The sequence below is a fragment of the Toxorhynchites rutilus genome, chromosome 2, assembly GCF_029784135.1.
Source record: "Toxorhynchites rutilus septentrionalis strain SRP chromosome 2, ASM2978413v1, whole genome shotgun sequence".
Classification (NCBI taxonomy): domain Eukaryota; kingdom Metazoa; phylum Arthropoda; class Insecta; order Diptera; family Culicidae; genus Toxorhynchites; species Toxorhynchites rutilus.
The window spans coordinates 182,068,763-182,087,356 of record NC_073745.1 but is presented as its reverse complement, the minus strand read 5'-3'; the positions used below and the strand labels follow the sequence as shown (position 1 = coordinate 182,087,356).

Below are 18,594 nucleotides of genomic sequence, written 5' to 3'. Positions count from 1 at the left end.
CAAAATATTTAAAAGTTCAAATTTAATCATACCAAATATGAAGGAAAAATGGTTTGAATTTTGAGGTACTTTAAAAATCAGGGTTAATTTCCAATTTAAAAAAAAAACATTCAAGAATATCGCCCGAGTACTGTGCAGATAAAATATAATTACACCAAAACATATCTACCAAAAATAGTACTGATCATCTGAACAACAACACTTACGGTTCGTACCGTATTGTATGTTTAATATAGTCAGATTATTAATTAATTTCAAATCATTTTTCATCGGTAAAATGTCTTCTATTCAGCTATCATATTTTATGCCTGGTCTCATCAGATATGGATCCTCGCAAAAATTGAGACGCGCATCGAAATCACATCCAACGTATTGCTAATAGATTTGGATGTTGTTATGATGGTAATGATTTTCAACTGCACCGAAATTAATTATGAAACCAAAAATATTGGAAATTTTCCAATACTAAATGTCATTGGAGTGAAGTGGATAAATGTACAGGGCTGAAGTGAATAAAAATACAGGGTGGACAGGGTGGACAGGGAAAAATACAGTCTCGGATTTCTTTTCACTGTATATCACAAAAAAATCGTTTTTTATGCTTATATGTTTCGTTTCTTGAATATAAAAGAAGATTTTTATTTTTGATTCATCCCTTTGAAGTCAGAAAACACCTTTCTTACATGGAAATAATGAATTTATCCGGAATCTCTCAGGGGATGATAAACAATCATATTGGATGAAAAAATCCATCTACGCATATGTTCGAATTTCAACAATGAGAGAGTTATAGAACTTTTTTTCTGTTTCGGACTTTGTTGCTTCAAATTCTACATTAAAAAGTACGCTACGTACGGAAGACGATTCTGTTGCTTCCATTTGAAAAATGAGAAATTATAATATAGGATATAGTACTGGAACATTTAAGTTTTGGAAGTGAAAAACTTAAAAGTTAGTAATTTTTAATGTGTTATTATTTATATTATCCTAAAAATTTATTTTAAACTTGATTGTTTCTATCAATTGAATTAAAGCTTCTAACAGTTCTAAAATTTGTTCTTTGATACCAAACTTCTATCATCCTTAATTTTGTTGAAATATCGATACAAACAATTCCTTGTGAAAATTCAGGCAAAATCTTCAAAAATCACAATTTTTACCCCACTGTACATACAATAACCACTTAAATTTCACTTTAACGTTGAAAGGTTACATTTTTGCTTGAACTAAGTCATATTTTCATTTTTGGAGTCGAGTAGAATTTTGTACTTCTGATACGGTTTGCAATTAAATGCTCCTCTAATTTAATCCAAACTTTGAAAAATCGTCTAGAATAAACGGTTGAACGTATCGATATGAAACGTTCAAAAATGTTTAGGTAATACACTAGGCTACAAAAATTGTCTGCAAACATTAGAACTTACTGCTATATTTGCAGAATAACAGTGGTTTTTGTAAAGCACTATAAAAATCCTGGTTTGGCACTTCTATGAAATCGATACAAACAATTCAAATTTTTTTTTTTCGTCAGAGTAACAAATTATTCTCATGCTGAATTTATTGGAGTTTTCAAAACTGCCGTTAGATTTACGATGCGATGTTTTTTATTGAATTATTCATCACCAAAGACAAAGACTCAAACTGAAATACCTCTGTGTGGGAAGGTCCTACAGGAACGTTCTTGGAATCGAATGAAAGCTGGTTGATAAGGTTAATTGGATTTACTATTGAGTTGGTTAGCAAAAAAACGTGTTAGTCCAGAATATTCTCAAAAAAAAAACAAACAAAAATCGATTTTTCATTTATTCTTGATATTGTTGCCAACTACACCTACACATCTCAAGATAAAAATATATACGTAAAATGTTCTAATAACTGGAAGTTGTAACTTTAAAATGATGCGCACCCCATCGATATGCGTTGATGTTTCACGAAGTTACAGTAGGTATGTCAAAAATCACTTAAAATTTCCGACTTCGCCCTCTGTTCCTCTAATTTTTCGGTCGAGTATATAATCGAGTCCAACCTTTTCCGATCAATGAAAATGTGGCTAAAGATGAATAAAAATGTTCTCTATCGAATGAATATTATCTCGAAAATGTGTATTGGGTCTTTTCTAGTAACTTTTTTCAATGTTGTTTGAATTAATTAATTTCCCCCATGCAACTTGTACACATTTTGGCATATAACGTTTCTCAGACCCTTTTCAGATCAATGAAAATATGGTTGAAGATAGATAAAAATATTCTCTATCGAATGAGTACTATCTCAAACATGTGTATTGGGTCCTTTCTAATAAATTTTTTCAATGTTGTTTGAATTAATTAATTTCCCCCATACAACTTGTACACATTTTGGCATATAACATTTCTCAGACCCTTTTTCGATCAATGAAAATATGGTTGAAGATAGATAAAAATGTTATCTATCGAATTAGTACTATCTCAAAATTGTGTAATTAGACATTTTAAGTAACTTATTTAAAATGTTCTTTTAATTAATTCCCTTCACCCATATTACTTGTACGCATTTTCTCAAATTATTTTTTCTCCCATATAACTCGTACACGTTTTGGCATATAACATTTCTCAGACCCTTTTCCGATCAATGAAAATGTGGCTAAAGACAGATAAAAATGTTCTCTATCGAATGAATATTATCCCGAAAATGTGTATTGGGTCCTTTCTAATAACTTTTTTCAATATTGTTTGAATTAATTAATTTCCCCCATACAACTTGGCCTATAACTTTCCTCAGACCCTTTTCCGATCAATGAAAGTAGGGGCTGGAAGATAGGTAAAATATTTCTCTATCGAATGAACATTGTTTCAAGAATGTGTTTTTGGGTGTTTCGAACAACTTTTTTTGTTTTTCCGAAATTAGTACTCCTCAAATTATTGACTCATGTGCACGTTTTGATGTATAACTTCCTTCTTATACTTTGATGATGGGTTAAATCATGCTAGAAGATAGATAACATATTTCTCTTTCGAATGAGTATATATCCAACGTTATTTATTTGATGAATGTTCAATTTATAATTATTAAAATAATAAATAACGAAAAACAAAATTATCGCATGTTGCATCCAACATATGACTTGTATGCGATTTTAGCCGCTGGATTTTGGCCGCTAACTTCACACAAGTCACTACGACTACGATCACAGCGGTGATAGTAATCAGCATTCTGCCGAAGCTCGACCGACAGAAAACATCGCACGTGATGGAGACTAATACATGCAGTGATAGAGCGCAGCTGTTGGAATGCTGCGGAGACACATGAGTCTGGATTGGTCCACCACGGGATGACCATAAAAAATACTCGCGGCGAAGTTTATGTTCCGTTCCTTTGTAATATTGTGAAATGTTATTGATGAATATATGTAACCTGTGAATTCTGGTGAATTATACGTGTTTAAACCCAGCACTTTGTATATTCACTCGAAGGAAGAAACTATTCGTTTCCATTAGTGCTGGTTGGTGTTGTTCTATTGTTTGCCGTCAGGATTTGGTTGTGATTTGTTGTTTCGCCGGCGGCAGTGAATTTTAATAAAGGGAACCCAGTTCCAAACATAATCGAGCAGTCATTGGCCCGATGTCGACCGAAACGAAGTAACATGCTACAAAAGTGCTGAAATCTACCTCCGCCTTACCCCCCGCAGGCAGCACTGTCTATAGTTGAACTATAATTGTATGCAATTTTTTGGTACTGAGCGAAACGGCATCACTGTAGAGATTGCTTTTTCTCTTTCTCTCTAAATTGTCATTCAAAACATAACAGAGAATGACTCGAGTACTAAATTTTGTAAGTAAGGTTAATTTTGATATTTAATTATAAAATATAAATGATGTTTCCTTGATTAATTTCAGTAACAAAATCAACAACACAACTTACAGACAAATTTGTGGTGAACGCAGCTAGTCATTGTTGATGTATCGCGTCAAAGGAAGGAAAGCAGCAGCAACAGCAGAAATGTATAAATGAAAATGAAAGAATAGCGGTGATCTGAATGGAATGAAAACGGAGTTTGCAGCTTCGGTAAAGTATTGTTTTTGGGATCAGACCAAAGCGCTCATCTCACCATAATCACCAACAACAACTTTAACACGGGCGTAACCAATTTGAATACCCGTAAGTATGACTGGTTTTAATTTTTACTTATGATATGAATTTTGATCTCTTGATTTCATTTCAGAGTAAAAAACTCATCCATCTCAACAGTCATGATTGCCCACGAAGTTAGGTGTGTCTGCTAAAGGGAACGAAAAGGACAAAAATAATTGAGCCGACTGCGATTCCGATGAAGAAATTTGTAGCTGACGGGAGTTTACTGATGACGGTATAATCGCTGCTAATAGTATACATCAACAGTGCACAATTGTATGAATTTATTATAAATAAATATTTGTAAACAACGCAATTTTTTGTTTTTTTTGCTTAACATTAAACTTTTTGAAAACACACAGCCATAAAAACGGTTGAGCATTACTGCAATCAGTCGACGCGGTGCCAGATTGGCACAGGTTTGGCTCGAAATTGGTTGTCGAATACGAAGGGTAGGTCGACAAAATCGTTGCAATATGGCACGATATCGGTATCGTTGTCGACACCGTTTGTTGGGACCAATTCGACACAACAATGTAGAGTGGGAAGGATTTCCCTTCGATGTTGTGGACCTACAATGAGCTATCGAGTTTGGATTTTTACGGCTAGGCTCCCCAACATTATGGTCCCTCGAACCGGATTTTGAAGTAGTGTTAACTGGCGGAATCGGATCTTGTGAACAATATGCGCTCTTTTGTGCTCGCGTTTCCTTTTACCGGGCGCCATTTGGACTTGCGATCAAAAGCACCGTGTAAATAAAGACGGTTTTGTTTCGCGGGACAATTCTTGCGCTGAAACTTTTATGTTTTATTGAAATTCGCCATAATTGTGTAATCACGAAACGACAAACGGACAATTTGTGCTGGACATTTTTGGTAATGTTTTGGATTTGATGTGCCAATCAATATGTGGGGTGGACTCAATGTACAATATTTGTTTGTGGACATGTAAATTGTGGAAATATATTTATCTTGCATGAGTGATTGAAAAGATTTTCATCAACGGACAATCACCCGCCATTCTTACTTCGACGTCGCTGTAATTTTGGAGCTTGAGTAGGACACTCGAGCATTGGAACGTGTATTGGAACGGATATACGGGCGATATTGCGTGCTTGCCTGGATGCTATCGGAAAAGAATCAACATTATTTGGTTATTGGGAATATCGATACGAGCCTGGTGGACTGGAATTAGCCGTTTTTGGACACAACATTTCCAAGGTTTAGAGGCAACGCGCTCAGTGGATACTTTCGGACGCATTTCATTGGCAATACTGGATAATTGGTGGTTGGCAAGAAGAGGGTGCGGCGTGAGTTTCTGTTGTTCGGTGAGTGGAATTATTGCACTGTATATGTCCCCGAAGCTAACAGAGATATACACATTAAATAAATTCGTATCCTCTTCGATCATTGCCTTCATGTTTCCTGAGTTTGCCTTGGAGGCAACTGCATAATTGGTGTACCAAGGAGGGCTTGGTTTATTCTGGCAACATTCCCAATAACTATAATCAGCGGCAACTACAATCATTTGGCATTGGGATTTGGTCATTTTCGTAGTGGTATTCCAACGAATTGATGGAGCATTTGAGAATCAGCGTATGGTGGATATTTGGCTGAGTCACAACTGGAATCAATTTGAGAAACGGCGAATTGTGATAATCGTTTAATCGGTGAACATCCAGCGCAGCCGTTAGTTTGTCCAGGTAAACTTAACAGTATATGGTCCGCCGGGGCCGTTCTCTTTTGATATTACATCTGGTCTTCCTCCTCTTCACTTCTTTCCTGACTGATTTGGCGAAAAATACGTCGATGTGATTGAATGGTTCTCGAGACAATTGGGTTAACGGAGAACCAGCTAAGCTCTCTAGTAATCAACTCCGTTGGGATGAATTAGGCGTACAATTTAATTTGGTTCAACTGTTGGTTTGTTCAGGTAAACATAACAGTATATGGTCCACCGAGGCCTAGGTCATTTGTATACTACATTCGGACTCCCACCTCCTCTCTCCTACATTTGATTTTGTACAATTGCTGCGATTGTGTGGTCTTCGATTAACCTGTGGAGCATTACGATTGGGGAGGAATTCAACGGATCGAGACAATTGGGCGTTTTCCTCTCGATAACAATCTTGACATTTCTGAATATTGAGGCAGCAGGAGCAAAATCGGTTACTTAAGGGAGCTTACTTAGCAGTACACACGGAACTTTGGACATTTGGAGGACTTCATCACTGATTTTATCGATTATCTCGGAGTATTTGGGCACATTTGGTTCAGATGTTTGTTTCTCCAGGTGAGATAAACAGTATATTGTCCACCGAAGCTAGGCATTCCGGATAGTACATTGGCATTCTCTCCTCTCTCCACCATTTATGTTCTGAGTTTGGAGCTCTGTATCCAACCCACATCATCAACGAATAGTTGACTGGTTCGTCAGAGAGCATCATGCCTGCAGCTGAATTTATCAACACGAGTTTTCCATCGCTGAAGTATCTGAAGGTGAAGCTAAGGGATGTTCAATCGTCTGTGACCGACATTTGACGCTTCGCGATGAACTTCAGCGGTGACGTCAGTAGTTCGGAATTGGAGGTTCGTTTGGAGAAGTTGAACCAGTTGTGGGATGAATTTGGAGCGGTGCTGGTCGAGGTCAGGGCTCATAACGACTTCGAAGGATCGGAAAGTCTGGATACGGAACGGCAGGAATTCAGCGATCACTACTACGAAGTCATATATATATATGGCAGTATTGCTTCCATATATATATGGCGAAGTCATATATATAATATGGCAGTTTTTGCTTCCGATCAGCTGCCAGGATTCATATTCTCAAGCTGGAGAGAATACAATATCGTTGCTTGCGTATAGCAATGGGGTGTTTGCATTCGACACATACGATGAGTCTCGAAGTTTTGGCAGGAGTACCCCCGCTTACTCTTCGGTTCACAGAATTATCCTACAGATTTCTCATCCGTTGCAAGATCATGAATCCATTGGTGATTGATAACTTCGAAAATCTACTCCAACTGACTCCTCAGTCAAGTTTTATGTCTTTATACCATGAGTACCTTACCCATGAAGTGCACCCTTCACCGGGCATCTCCAACCAAGTTTGCTTCCCATACTTTTGCAATTCCTCTGTCAATTTTGATCTGTCCATGCGACAAAAGATCCATGGAATCCCAGATCATCTACGCTCCGATTACATTCCGGAGATATTTTCGGCAGAATATGGGAAAGTTAGATCTGATAAAATGTTCTTTACTGACGGTTCATGCATAAACGGGTCCACTGGCTTCGGCATCTTCAATGAAAATTCCAGTGCCTCTTTCAAACTCAAAGATCCTTGTTCCGTGTATGTCGCTGAACTGGGTGCGATATATTACGCATTAGGGATCATTGAAACATTGCCCATCGACCATTATTTTATTTTTTCAGACAGTCTCAGCTCAATAGAGGCAATCCGCTCAATGAAAGTTGATAAACGCTCATCTTATTTCCTAACAAGAATAAGACATCTATTGAGTGTTTTGGTCGAAAAATTATTCAAGATTACCTTAGCATGGGTTCCCTCTCATTGTTCGATTCCGGGGAATGAGAAAGCGGACTCGCTAGCTAAGGTGGGCGCTTCAGAAGGCACACTTTTTGAAAGGCAAATTACTTATAACGAATTTTTTCACATTCCTCGTCAGGACACACTCGTTAGTTGGCAGCGCATGTGGAGTGAAGATGAGTTCGGTCGTTGGTTACACACGATTATCCCTAAGGTTTCGACGAAAGCTTGGTTTAAGGGATTGAATGTCGGTCGTGATTTCATTCGCGTGATATCTCGGCTTATGTCCAATCACTACAACCTAAACGCGCATCTCTATCGCATTGGGCTCGCAGCAAACAATCTTTGTGATTGTGGCGATGGCTACCACGACATCGAGCATATTGTCTGGTCGTGTATCCGGTTCCATACTGCTCGCTCTCAGCTCTCTAGAGCACTGAGAGCAAAATGCAGACAATCGGATATCCCCGTCCGGGATATCTTAGGTAGCCGTGATCCTGATCTTCTGCTTCATCTATACCTGTTCCTCAGGAACGTCGATGTCAACGTTTAATGATTTTTCCTTCGTTGTGTCCCTGTTTCGTATCCCTCCTATCCGATCTATAAACTTTTACTTAGTCGTGGCAATACATACACACACTCTTTACAGATACACGGGCCAAAGGTTGTGCAGTCCACTGATGATTCAACAAAAGCCAAAGGTTGTACCGCTCATGACAACTCTACACGAGCTGATGATTGCGCCGGCTAGTGACCATTCTATCCTGGATTCCTCGAGAAGACGCACCACGCTAGATATGGGGTTCAGACTAGGGGGGCGTAGCTGATTAATGGTCAGCTGCATCCCAATAGGAAGTATCCCGTGTCGGGCAAAGGTACAGATCATTGAAGACAGCAACATCACAATTACGAAAACACTTGTAATACTAACCTCGAGCCAACCGCGAGTAATCGGTTACATATTACTAACATAGTTATAAGGCAAACATTGTCGAAATATTGAACTCCCGGCCCCGTCAGGTTGACGCCATATGAGCCTTAATAAAAATATATATTTTGGATAAAAAAAAGTCATTTCTAGTGGATAAATTGAGGAATTCCATTCGGACTGGGACGCAATCTGGGCAGAGTACATTGGACCGAGTACGTCTGCCCCAAATAACGTTACAAACCTTCGGTGGAAGCTTTGAGGAATGGCTGAGCTTCAAGGATTTGTATATTTCGCTGATCCACTCAAGAGGAGACCTGTCGGAAGTAGAGAAATTCTACTTTTTAAAGGGATGCCTACAAGGGGTGCCGAGGAGGTTGATCGACCCTCTCCAGATCACTAGCGGAAACTACCGAATCGCCTGGAATATACTCATGGAACGATACGACAACAACAAACAAATGAAGAAGCGGCAGGTAGAATCGCTTTTCCATTTGCCGTCGCTCACAACGGAATCACCTGGGGAGTTGCACGCTCTGTTGGATGGTTTGGAGAGAACAATTCAGTCGTTGGATCAGATAGTAAAACCGTCTGAATATAAGGATTTGTTGCTGATCAGTTTGACCACCGCACGCCTCGATCCAGTGACGCGCCGAGATTGGGAAGATTTCTCGTGTACCAAGGATCAGGACACCTTAAAGGATTTACTCGATTTCCTGCAGCGAAGGGTACGTGTTCTGGAGTCGTTACCGGCAAAGGAGAGCCAACCAAAATTTCCAATAAAACAAAGGTGGAAAACACACAGGGTTAGCTGCAACTCAGTGCAACCTATCAGAAGCCGCTGTATAGCCTGTGCAGCATATCATTCGCTTCATACTTGCAAAATATTCCGGCGAATGACGGTGAGGGACAGGGAGATATTCCTACGGCGTCATTATCTCTGTCGAAATTGTCTGAAACGGGGTCATCAGGCAAGGAACTGCCGATCGGAACAAACGTGCGGAAGGTGTGAGGGTCGACACAATTCAATGATGTGTTACGGATTAGAAAGACATACTCCACCATGGTCCGACACATCTTCAAGGTACATCAATCGTACACCACGCGGAGAATCATCTAGAATTTCGACTCCAGAGATCTCAAAAACAGCGGGTCCTAGGAGTTTCATTACCAATAACCAGAAACCGAAATATAGGAAGTTTAACTCAACGTCATTGTGTGTGGCAAATGGTTCGGCACGAAAAGAGTGCCCAGTAGGTGCAACTACTAACATCGACAATGGTCAACATCGGTCAACTCAACGGTATCAAAGGAAAAAATCGATCAAATCCCCTGTTCACGGAACCAGAAAAGGGTACATGCATCCAGTAGTGGGCGAGGTTGAGGACTTCGCATTACGGAAGGTTCAAACACATGAACCTAGACTGGCAATCAATTTTGAGCAACGTGAGTTAACGGATAGATGGAACCGAAATTGGCAATTCAAGGATGGCTGTAGGTGGAAGCAGCCTTGGTCTTCAACGGTGGGTGAGAGCCAAAGGAAGGCTCAAACTTTCTATTCCAATTGAATTCACGGGATTAGACAACCAACTTGTTTCATCCAGACTCACGTTACTGAAGGATACGGTCTTAAGCATTTTCCAATTTGGCGAGTGCCGATTATTTTACTTTGCCAATTCATTCTGGATTGCTACGAAGAGAACAATGCACCCAATTTCCTTTCCCCTCTACCCATCCCTGTCGAAGAGGAGTTTCTATCTCGTTTCAGAAATTGGGCAATTTCAGGGTGGGTGAGGATGTTTGCGAGTAGCATGAGCCTCCTTGCTACTACCCTGACCAGGAATTCCCCCCGTCAGCTGTTTGGTCGTAGTCCAACCAAAAATCAACGCAGACGAACTAACGGGATATAACAGCTGATGAGACACCGATTAATTGTAATGGGATCAACGTCTCCACACGTGCGATAGAATGGAAAGGGGCGAAAAAAAAGGATTTGCCGTTCGCTCCTATTGGGTTTTCGGTCACCGCTGTGGTCTTGTACCACTACGACTACGATCACAGCGGTGATAGTAATCAGCATTCTGCCGAAGCTCGACCGACAGAAAACATCGCACGTGATGGAGACTAATACATGCAGTGATAGAGCGCAGCTGTTGGAATACTGCGGAGACACATGAGTCTGGATTGGTCCACCACGGGATGACCATAAAAATTACTCGCGGCGAAGTTTATGTTCCGTTCCTTTGTATATTTACAAATTTATTTGTTGTAATATTGTGAAATGTTATTGATGAATATATGTAACCTGTGAATTGTGCACTTTGTATATTCACTCGAAAGAAGGAACTATTCGTTTCCATTAGTGCTGGTTGGTGTTGTTCTATTGTTTGCCGTCAGGATTTGGTTGTGATTTGTTGTTTCGCCGGCGGCAGTGAATTTTAATAAAGGGAAGGATTTCCCTTCGATGTTGGGGACCTACAATGAGCTATCGAGTTTGGATTTTTACGGCTAGGCTCCCCAACAAACATAGACATGTGAAAACAAACACGATGTTTATAATTCAAGAACATCATGTACAAACATATCACCCGATGTCGCAGTATTCATTGCTTTCGTTTCGTTTCTTTTCGTACACGGAAAGACATTATTCATCCCAAAACATTTCTTCGTAGAATACTTTTTCACAGAAACGAACTTGAAATTTAGTTCGCATTTCAAAAATTGCACGAACTAAGAGGCTATAAGTTCATGCACCAAAATATATATTTGTATTAAGGCTCATATGGCGTCAGCCTAACGGGGCCGGGAGTTCAATATTTTGACAATGTTTGCTTACAACTATGTTAGTAATATGTAACCGATTACTCGCGGTAGGCTCGAGGTTAGTATTACAAGTGTTCTCATAATTGGGATGTTGCAGTCTTCAGTGCTCTGTACGTGTGCCCGACATGGGATACTTCCTATTGGGATGCAGCTGACCGTTAATCAGCAACGAACCCCTAGTCTGCACCCCATATCTAGCGTGGTGCGTCTTTTTCGACTCGAGGAATCCAGGATAGAATGATCACTACCCGGCGCAATCATCAGCTCGTGTAGAGTTGTCATGAGCGGTACAACCTTTGGCTCTTGTTTAATCATCAGTGGACTGCACAACCTTCGGCCCGTGTATTTGTAAAGAGTGTGTGTATGTATTGCCACGACTAAGTAAAAGTTAATAGATCGTTCATGCACATTTTGCAAGTCTGATTAAATAATCCTTGGTTTCGTTCAAAGAAAACATTCTCTGAATAGAAAGAAGCTTTCTATTTTTTTTGCGTGCATGTTGGCAATTAAAGTCTGGGGAGCCGACTGCATAGCGGGCGACGTCGTACAAATGCTGACCAAAAAAATAAATACCCAAAAATTAGTTTTAGATGCAACCTTCAGCGGCACACAGCAGAACCAGCAGAGAAATTTCAGCGGCTAAAACACACCATTAATTTCTCGATGTTATCACAAACTGAATGATGGAAAAAACTAAAAGCTACACTTACACTGCACTACATATGCTATGTGTGCATGCGATTGCATCATCCTTTCTTCTCCGCTCGTTTTATAGCTCGGGTCGCGATCGTCGCGAACAAGCAGTATTGGCCATTTGTATTCAAAGATCCAGCCAAAATTGTTGCTCCCGTGGTCGAGTGGTTAGCGTCACGCCTAACATGTCACTGCTGAATAATTCAATTTTAGTACTTGTTCAAATAGCTAATAATAGCGAATGTTACATGAATTTAATATATAAATTGATGCGTGCACTAAATAATGATATCAAATGTGAAAAACTCTCATATCAATCGATGTTTATTTTGTTCAGAACAGAAAAAGAGGTTTATTTTATTTGCCCAATATTTTTGATGGAGCACCCATTGTCTTGAAAGGAAGCATTTTTTCCATGACAACATACCAACGCACCACGCGTTGAGTGGTGGTGGTGTGGTGTCCGATTCGCTTCTTCTACTCTACGCACTGCCGGTGCTTGGGGTGAAAATGCAAGAGAAACTGTACACCATGTTCGAACATCATGTGAAACATTGGGATTAAACATCGTATGTCCAAACATACCACGAATACAAACATGTCACATTTTCTAACATAGGTACGAAAAAATCATGTTTGTACTCAAACACAAAATTGTGAGCAGCAGCGTGGACATGTTTATTCCGGACGCAGTGTTTTTTGTGAAACATGGAAGACTGCATTGGACCGTAGCTGCACGTAGATGGGCCTGCGTCCAGAGAAAACCAAATGAAGCCATTCGCGTTGATTGCGGAATGGTGTCGACATCTGGATACGACATTAGTTTGTATGAAGCCAACTATTCTCTATCAGACTAGTCGGCCCTAAGGCAGTTTTAAATTGCTAAAATATGTATGAAATTTTTTTTTTTGGCGTTATTTACCTACTACAAGTACGTTTTTCTGACCCTAATTTAAACTATTTTCTATGAATTTTCAAATATTCTCACCAAAACTTACCATTATAATATAAAATTATCTTTAAACACTATTTTTGTATGATATTTTTTCACTACTTGCAATCAAAGGTGATTTTCATTTACATAGAGTACTAGTACTAATCATTCATAATTTTGATTTGAAAAGTGTGTTCATTTCTTCTGCAAACCCTTATTGTCATGCCAACTCCCCTATTCCGAAGCTCCCCTTATACGAAGCTCAATGCCGTCAACGCGGATTATGTGCGATTCACATAGCACGTTACGGAGAAGAACGTCTACGTTCCGTCAACGTCTCCACCAATTCACACATGCAGTCAATGCTTCCACCAGCACCGTCACGTCAAATGCCAAACGAATGATTTATTTAATTTTATTCATGGTGTCGCCACCTACAACAATTTTAAATTGCAATGCCCTCTTTCAAATCTGCATGCCTAGAATCAGTTCTAAATTTTGAAAAATTCAATGAGAATCATTAAATTCAATTATTTAAATGCTTAAACCCCGTAGTCCGACCCTTATGCAATAATAATAATAAATAGAATAATTCTTTCAACTAGTCGCGAATGATTTTCACTCCGAAATTTGGAACTAAGAGATATGTTGGCATAAAAAATACAGTAAGTTACTTATAAAGCGATATGCTGGGGTACCACTCAGTGTCGCATTGGAGTCGGTTTTGACCAGTAATTGGACATTTGCGACTGGTGGCGACTTTCAATGTGGGGCCATAATTTGGGCCCCGAACTCAATGTTTACAAAAATGTCCAACTAGAGGTAAAAATGTCTAATTAAACGTGTTGCATCACAGATCTGTTCAATTAGCTTAATGTCGAAGTAGATGTAAATTACTGTATAACCAAATCAAAACAAAAGCCGAGACACAAGGCCCATACAAGAACCAAACGAGCCGTCCGTCCCCTTCAATTATTCTTTTCTACAAACCCTGCCGGTCGTTTTCGTTGAACGTATGCTGACGGGTCGTTACGTTGCTGGTGTATGTGAATGTTTTCATGAGAATTTCATGGTAGAATCATTGACGTATCGTGACGTGACGGGACGTGAACGTGACGTGTATGTTGTATGTAAATTGCACTTTAACTGGCTGACTGAAGAATGTCCAATGTCGTAACCCCTCAAGTGTATGTACAAAGGGTGGGACATTTCAGCGAAGCACAACAGCCGTTATGATCAAGGTCATCATAATGCTGTTCAGGTGCCACACACTACCATACGATTTCCATGGGAGAATATATGACATTTCATTCCTTTACGTTGACTTCACGGTGACGGGACGGTGTATGTGTAGCGCACATAATGCTTTACATCAGTCAAAAGATTGAATGTTCTGCCAATCCAATAAACTTGGAATCGTTTGACCTTCCATATTAAGGCTAACGTCTCCTTTTCGATCTGGCAATACCCATTTGTATGGCGGTTTGTGGGAGGTGGTATGAATATTTAAAATGAGTGGTGGTGTTGATTGAGAAAATTTGTTCCGATGGGATTCAAACTCCGGTTTTTTTTGGATGATAAGCAACAACTATCTCGCACGACTATTTGAAATATAATTCTAGAGCAGTTAAAACACGTACATATAAAACGAAAGCGATACAATCGAATACGTCATTCCTGATCGTCTATAAGTTTTGACGTAGGACTACGTCTTTCATTTCTATACCGGGGTGTAAAATCAAAGTTTCGAAAACGAAAGCGTTACGCCGGAGACCGAGATTTTGAGTGTTAATAGCTCCTAAACAACTGAACGAAATGGTATGATAAACACTTCATTCGAAAGATAAAATGTCTACGCGTTCTATACTTGTTACTTTCTGATCCAAAAACTTGTTTCAATAGTCTTAAATTTGCTTTCAAAATAGGCTATTGAAATCACCAATCGGTATATAAGCGAGCGCCGCTCGGAAATCCACTCAGTTCTAATTGAACAGCGATTGGAGCATGTTGTCGCTGTTGTGGTGAAGCTCTTCATTTATCATGAAAGCGTGGATGAACGGTGTCACCAAGAGCCTGTTTGTGCACCTTAGGCCAGAAGGGAATCCATCAGGAAGAGAGTGATGCTACAAACGGTTCCCCGGGAAGATCTCGAAACAGCCGCTACACACACACACATACACGCACGGAATTCTTTCCGTTTGGATCGAGAAAGATCCGGAAAATAATCTGCCAGTTCCTCTAGGAATTTAAAAATACATTCATGTGAAAGAGTTTATTTGAATGTTTTCTATCCATGTAACACTGTAACCAAATATGTTTCAATCAAGTGCTATTAACAGATGGTTATCGAGTTAGCATTAACCACTGGTGGGCTTCCAGTATCGAGGAAAATGTGGAAATATCCAATCGTTACTGAAAATAATCTGCCAGTTCCTCTGGGAATTTAAAATTACATTCATATGAAAGAGTTTATTTTAATGTTTTCTATCCATGTAACACTGTGACCAAATACATTAGGTTTTGTGATTTTTCAATCAATCGCAATCAACAGGATAGCTTCTGAAGATTATTCTTCCCCATCAGTAGAATATTTCCGTATCCAATATTGGATACATAAAACCTTGTGCCTCCAACGTAACGCTCTCGTTTTCGAAGTTCTCCAAATATTCATTCATTCAGAATGAATTCAGATTCAACTTCATACAAATGATCTCTAAATCAACGATAGTCCTACGTCACCCTTGCAGTTATACCATAGATATAACCCACTTCCTGTTTTTTTAAGGTGAAATTTAATTCTGTAAACGTTAGATGATAAGTAATTGAGTCTGATGAATAGACATTTTGAAAAAAAAATACATTCATTCAAATCATGTGGTTTTATCTGTAAGGAAGTAGCGCCACGAGAAGCTTATGAAGGATTATGACAGATCAGTTTCTCGTGTCTTGCTACTTGTAACGATACCGTGCTTAATTCTTTTACTAACAATGATAACTGTTTGAAGAAATACGTAGATAAATCATCTCTTTTCCCCACCTGATGTTCTTCGTACACATTTCAGTCGAAATGGATCTTTCAATGCCTGTAGGTTAACTTTCATCTATCACAAATGAAATACGCTGATTAACACTCATTTTATTGAAAGGATTCTGGATGGACAACCAGTCTGTTTACATTAGGCGTTACATCAACGCTTGGAGTATCCATTCCAGTAGGTTTCAACCTAGGTGTTATTAACGCCCTTTCCGAGTATATAAAGGAATGGAATAATGCAACATTGTATGAACAGCACAGGATATCGTTTTCAACTAATGCACTCAACACAGTTCTCGCAACGATCGTATCGATTTTCTTGATCGGCGGAGTGTTGGGTTCCCTCGGTGCTGCGTTCATGGCGGATAGGTTCGGCAGGTAATTACCATACATAAGATAGGATGAATCGTTTATTTCTTAATTTATTCGTTTATTTAGAAAGAAATCGTACCTTCTTTGTGGCGTTCTACAAACACTGGGCGGCGTCTGTTTTCTGTGCTGTAGAACTTTTTCGTCCATAACAGTATTGTTGATAGGTCGAATTATCGTCGGAATATCTGCGGGCCTTACAACTGGCATTTTACCTATGTATTTATCGGAGGTATCTCCGACCAAGTTGCGTGGCACTATAAGCACTCTCTGCGGGCTAGGTCTAACTGCCGGTGTAGTTGTCGGACAGATTGCTAGCTTAGAACAAATATTGGGTACTGCCGACAATTGGCATCTCGCACTCAGTAGCTACACATTACTTAATGCTTTCTGTTTTCTGCCATACTATTGGTTGCCGGAAAGCCCGAAATATCTTTACAGTATAAAGAATGATTCAGACGGCGCACTTCGAGAAATTCGAAAGATTTTCGGTCGCGACTCAATTGATGATGATTACATTAAACTTCAAATGGAACCCCATACGAAGCAAGTATCGATAGAGAGCACCTCTCCAAAGCGCTCGTTCTGGTCAGTCATGGCAGATCCGAGTTTGCTATTGCCATTAATGCTAGTATGCGCTCTTCAAGGTGGTCAACAATTGTCTGGAATCAGCGCTGTATGTTTGTTTTATCTCTAATTCAACGGCGTTCTTATATTGTTCTTTATCCGTAGGTGTTTTTCTATTCAGTGTCAATTTTTGAATCCGTTGGTTTGAGTTCTTCAGTTGCCAAATTTGCAAATTTAGGAGTCGGCTGTTTGAATTTATTTATATCGTTCCTTGGACCATATCTAATGGCGAAATTTAACAGACGAACTTTAAGTCTACTTTCAATCTCCTCATGCGCTGTTAATCTATGCAGTTTAACGATGGTTCTTCAGTATATCGTAAGTTTTCTTCAACTTTGTTTATAAAAACAGCATGACAGATTGTGAATAATGTTCACAGGATGCAGTATCTTGGTTCAAATATGCTTGTATTTCTATTATTTTGCTGTATATAGTAGGTTATCAAATTGGCTTAGGCCCAATACCCTTTTTTATTGGAGCAGGTAAGTCTAAATGTATCTTCGAACTATAGTTCGCTAATATTTTCCATCATTGTAGAGCTATTCGAACAGAGTTCTCGGCCAGCGGCTATGGCACTCGGAAGTTTATCTTCATGGGGTTGTAATTTTTTGCTTGGTATATTTTTTCCAGTCATGCAGAGCGCCTGGGGAGCATTTGTGTTCGTTCCTTGCTCGTTATCGTGTGCTTTGCTCACTACATTCGTTAAATACTATCTTCCCGAGACACGAGGGAGAGACGTAAGCGATGTTGCCGTGTTAGTATCGAAAGGATTCAAATCGAAGGTGTTGTAGAACCAAACAGTCGTAGGGTTATCTTGGCTATATATTGTGCTATACGGATATTAGTAGGAATAAAACACGCTCTGAAGAAACAAAGTTAAATGCATGAATATTGATTCATACTTATTAATGCAGGGGATAACGCACAGTAAAAGTAATGTAATATAATCTGGGCGGGAGATTAAGGTACTACGTAACGGGAAGGACGTAAATAAAGGATTCGAAAACTATTTAAAAAAAACACGGGATTCAACACCAGAAAACAACAGCATACACTCCGGAGCAAAACCGCAAACCGTTCCATTGTCAAAGGTGCTCGTTGCAGGCAGGGCTGACAAATACATTCTAAGCTGAGGTCGTACACACATCCGCTTATTTACTAAACCGGCCCTCAACACAAGGCCATGATTTAACTCCTGAAAAGTCTGGTCCGAAAAGAAACCTTGTAATAGGTTTTATTTGGAAGAGAAATAAAGTACAGTACGGCAGAGAATCGTTAAGTGTTACACACTAAGAGTCCTAATCTGATCATCCGCAAACTGTTTATCGGTGCTTACGTAACTCAGCCTTACGATGATCGAGGATATCGCGTACTAAGTGATGACGTATGTCTTTATGCTTCGTCCTTGGCGTATAGCCTCCATTTTTGGCAATACAGATGGTCCTCTGATTGTCACAGCAAAGTTTAATGGTTTGATCCAGACCTAGTTGTTTCATAAAACTACGCCACCACATGGCTTCCTGTATAGCG

At 39.5% G+C, this 18,594-nt stretch overlaps 2 protein-coding genes and 1 long non-coding RNA gene across 4 annotated transcripts; all 3 read left to right on the top strand.

The window, feature by feature from the left end:
- Positions 1 to 3,462: 3,462 nt before the first annotated feature.
- On the top strand, positions 3,463 to 4,416 carry LOC129770775 (uncharacterized). The gene is made up of 3 exons (XR_008742192.1): positions 3,463 to 3,807; positions 3,873 to 4,134; positions 4,199 to 4,416. It is a non-coding gene; the product is annotated as an uncharacterized LOC129770775 (long non-coding RNA).
- Positions 4,417 to 5,419: 1,003 nt separating this feature from the next.
- Positions 5,420 to 18,336, top strand: LOC129770771 (solute carrier family 2, facilitated glucose transporter member 3-like). Of its 2 annotated transcripts, XM_055773829.1 has the most exons (7): positions 5,420 to 5,434; positions 16,097 to 16,119; positions 16,181 to 16,446; positions 16,507 to 17,113; positions 17,170 to 17,382; positions 17,444 to 17,546; positions 17,602 to 18,336. In XM_055773829.1, the coding sequence occupies exons 2-7, from the start codon at positions 16,102 to 16,104 to the stop codon at positions 17,853 to 17,855; spliced, it is 1,461 nt and encodes a 486-aa protein (XP_055629804.1). In that variant the 5' UTR covers positions 5,420 to 5,434; positions 16,097 to 16,101; the 3' UTR covers positions 17,856 to 18,336. The 2 variants fall into 2 exon arrangements, with proteins under 2 accessions (XP_055629804.1, XP_055629803.1); XM_055773828.1 differs by lacking the exon at positions 5,420 to 5,434 and having other exon boundaries at positions 15,439 to 16,119.
- Positions 6,657 to 9,596, top strand: LOC129766475 (uncharacterized). The gene is made up of 3 exons (XM_055767008.1): positions 6,657 to 6,830; positions 8,785 to 9,312; positions 9,420 to 9,596. The coding sequence occupies exons 1-3, from the start codon at positions 6,657 to 6,659 to the stop codon at positions 9,594 to 9,596; spliced, it is 879 nt and encodes a 292-aa protein (XP_055622983.1).
- Positions 18,337 to 18,594: the final 258 nt, after the last annotated feature.

Excerpts from the sequence above, each read along its gene's own strand:
- LOC129766475 (XM_055767008.1), top strand. The coding sequence starts at position 6,657 with ATGAACTTCAGCGGTGACGTCAGTAGTTCGGAATTGGAGGTTCGTTTG. Across the intron at positions 6,831-8,784 it reads TCAGCGATCACTACTACGAA|AGTACATTGGACCGAGTACG; the intron begins GTCATATATATA and ends CAATCTGGGCAG. Across the intron at positions 9,313-9,419 it reads TCGATTTCCTGCAGCGAAGG|AAGCCGCTGTATAGCCTGTG; the intron begins GTACGTGTTCTG and ends GCAACCTATCAG.
- LOC129770771 (XM_055773828.1), top strand. The coding sequence starts at position 16,075 with ATGTTCTTCGTACACATTTCAGTCGAAATGGATCTTTCAATGCCT. Across the intron at positions 16,120-16,180 it reads AAATGGATCTTTCAATGCCT|GATTCTGGATGGACAACCAG; the intron begins GTAGGTTAACTT and ends TTTTATTGAAAG. Across the intron at positions 17,547-17,601 it reads ACCCTTTTTTATTGGAGCAG|AGCTATTCGAACAGAGTTCT; the intron begins GTAAGTCTAAAT and ends CCATCATTGTAG.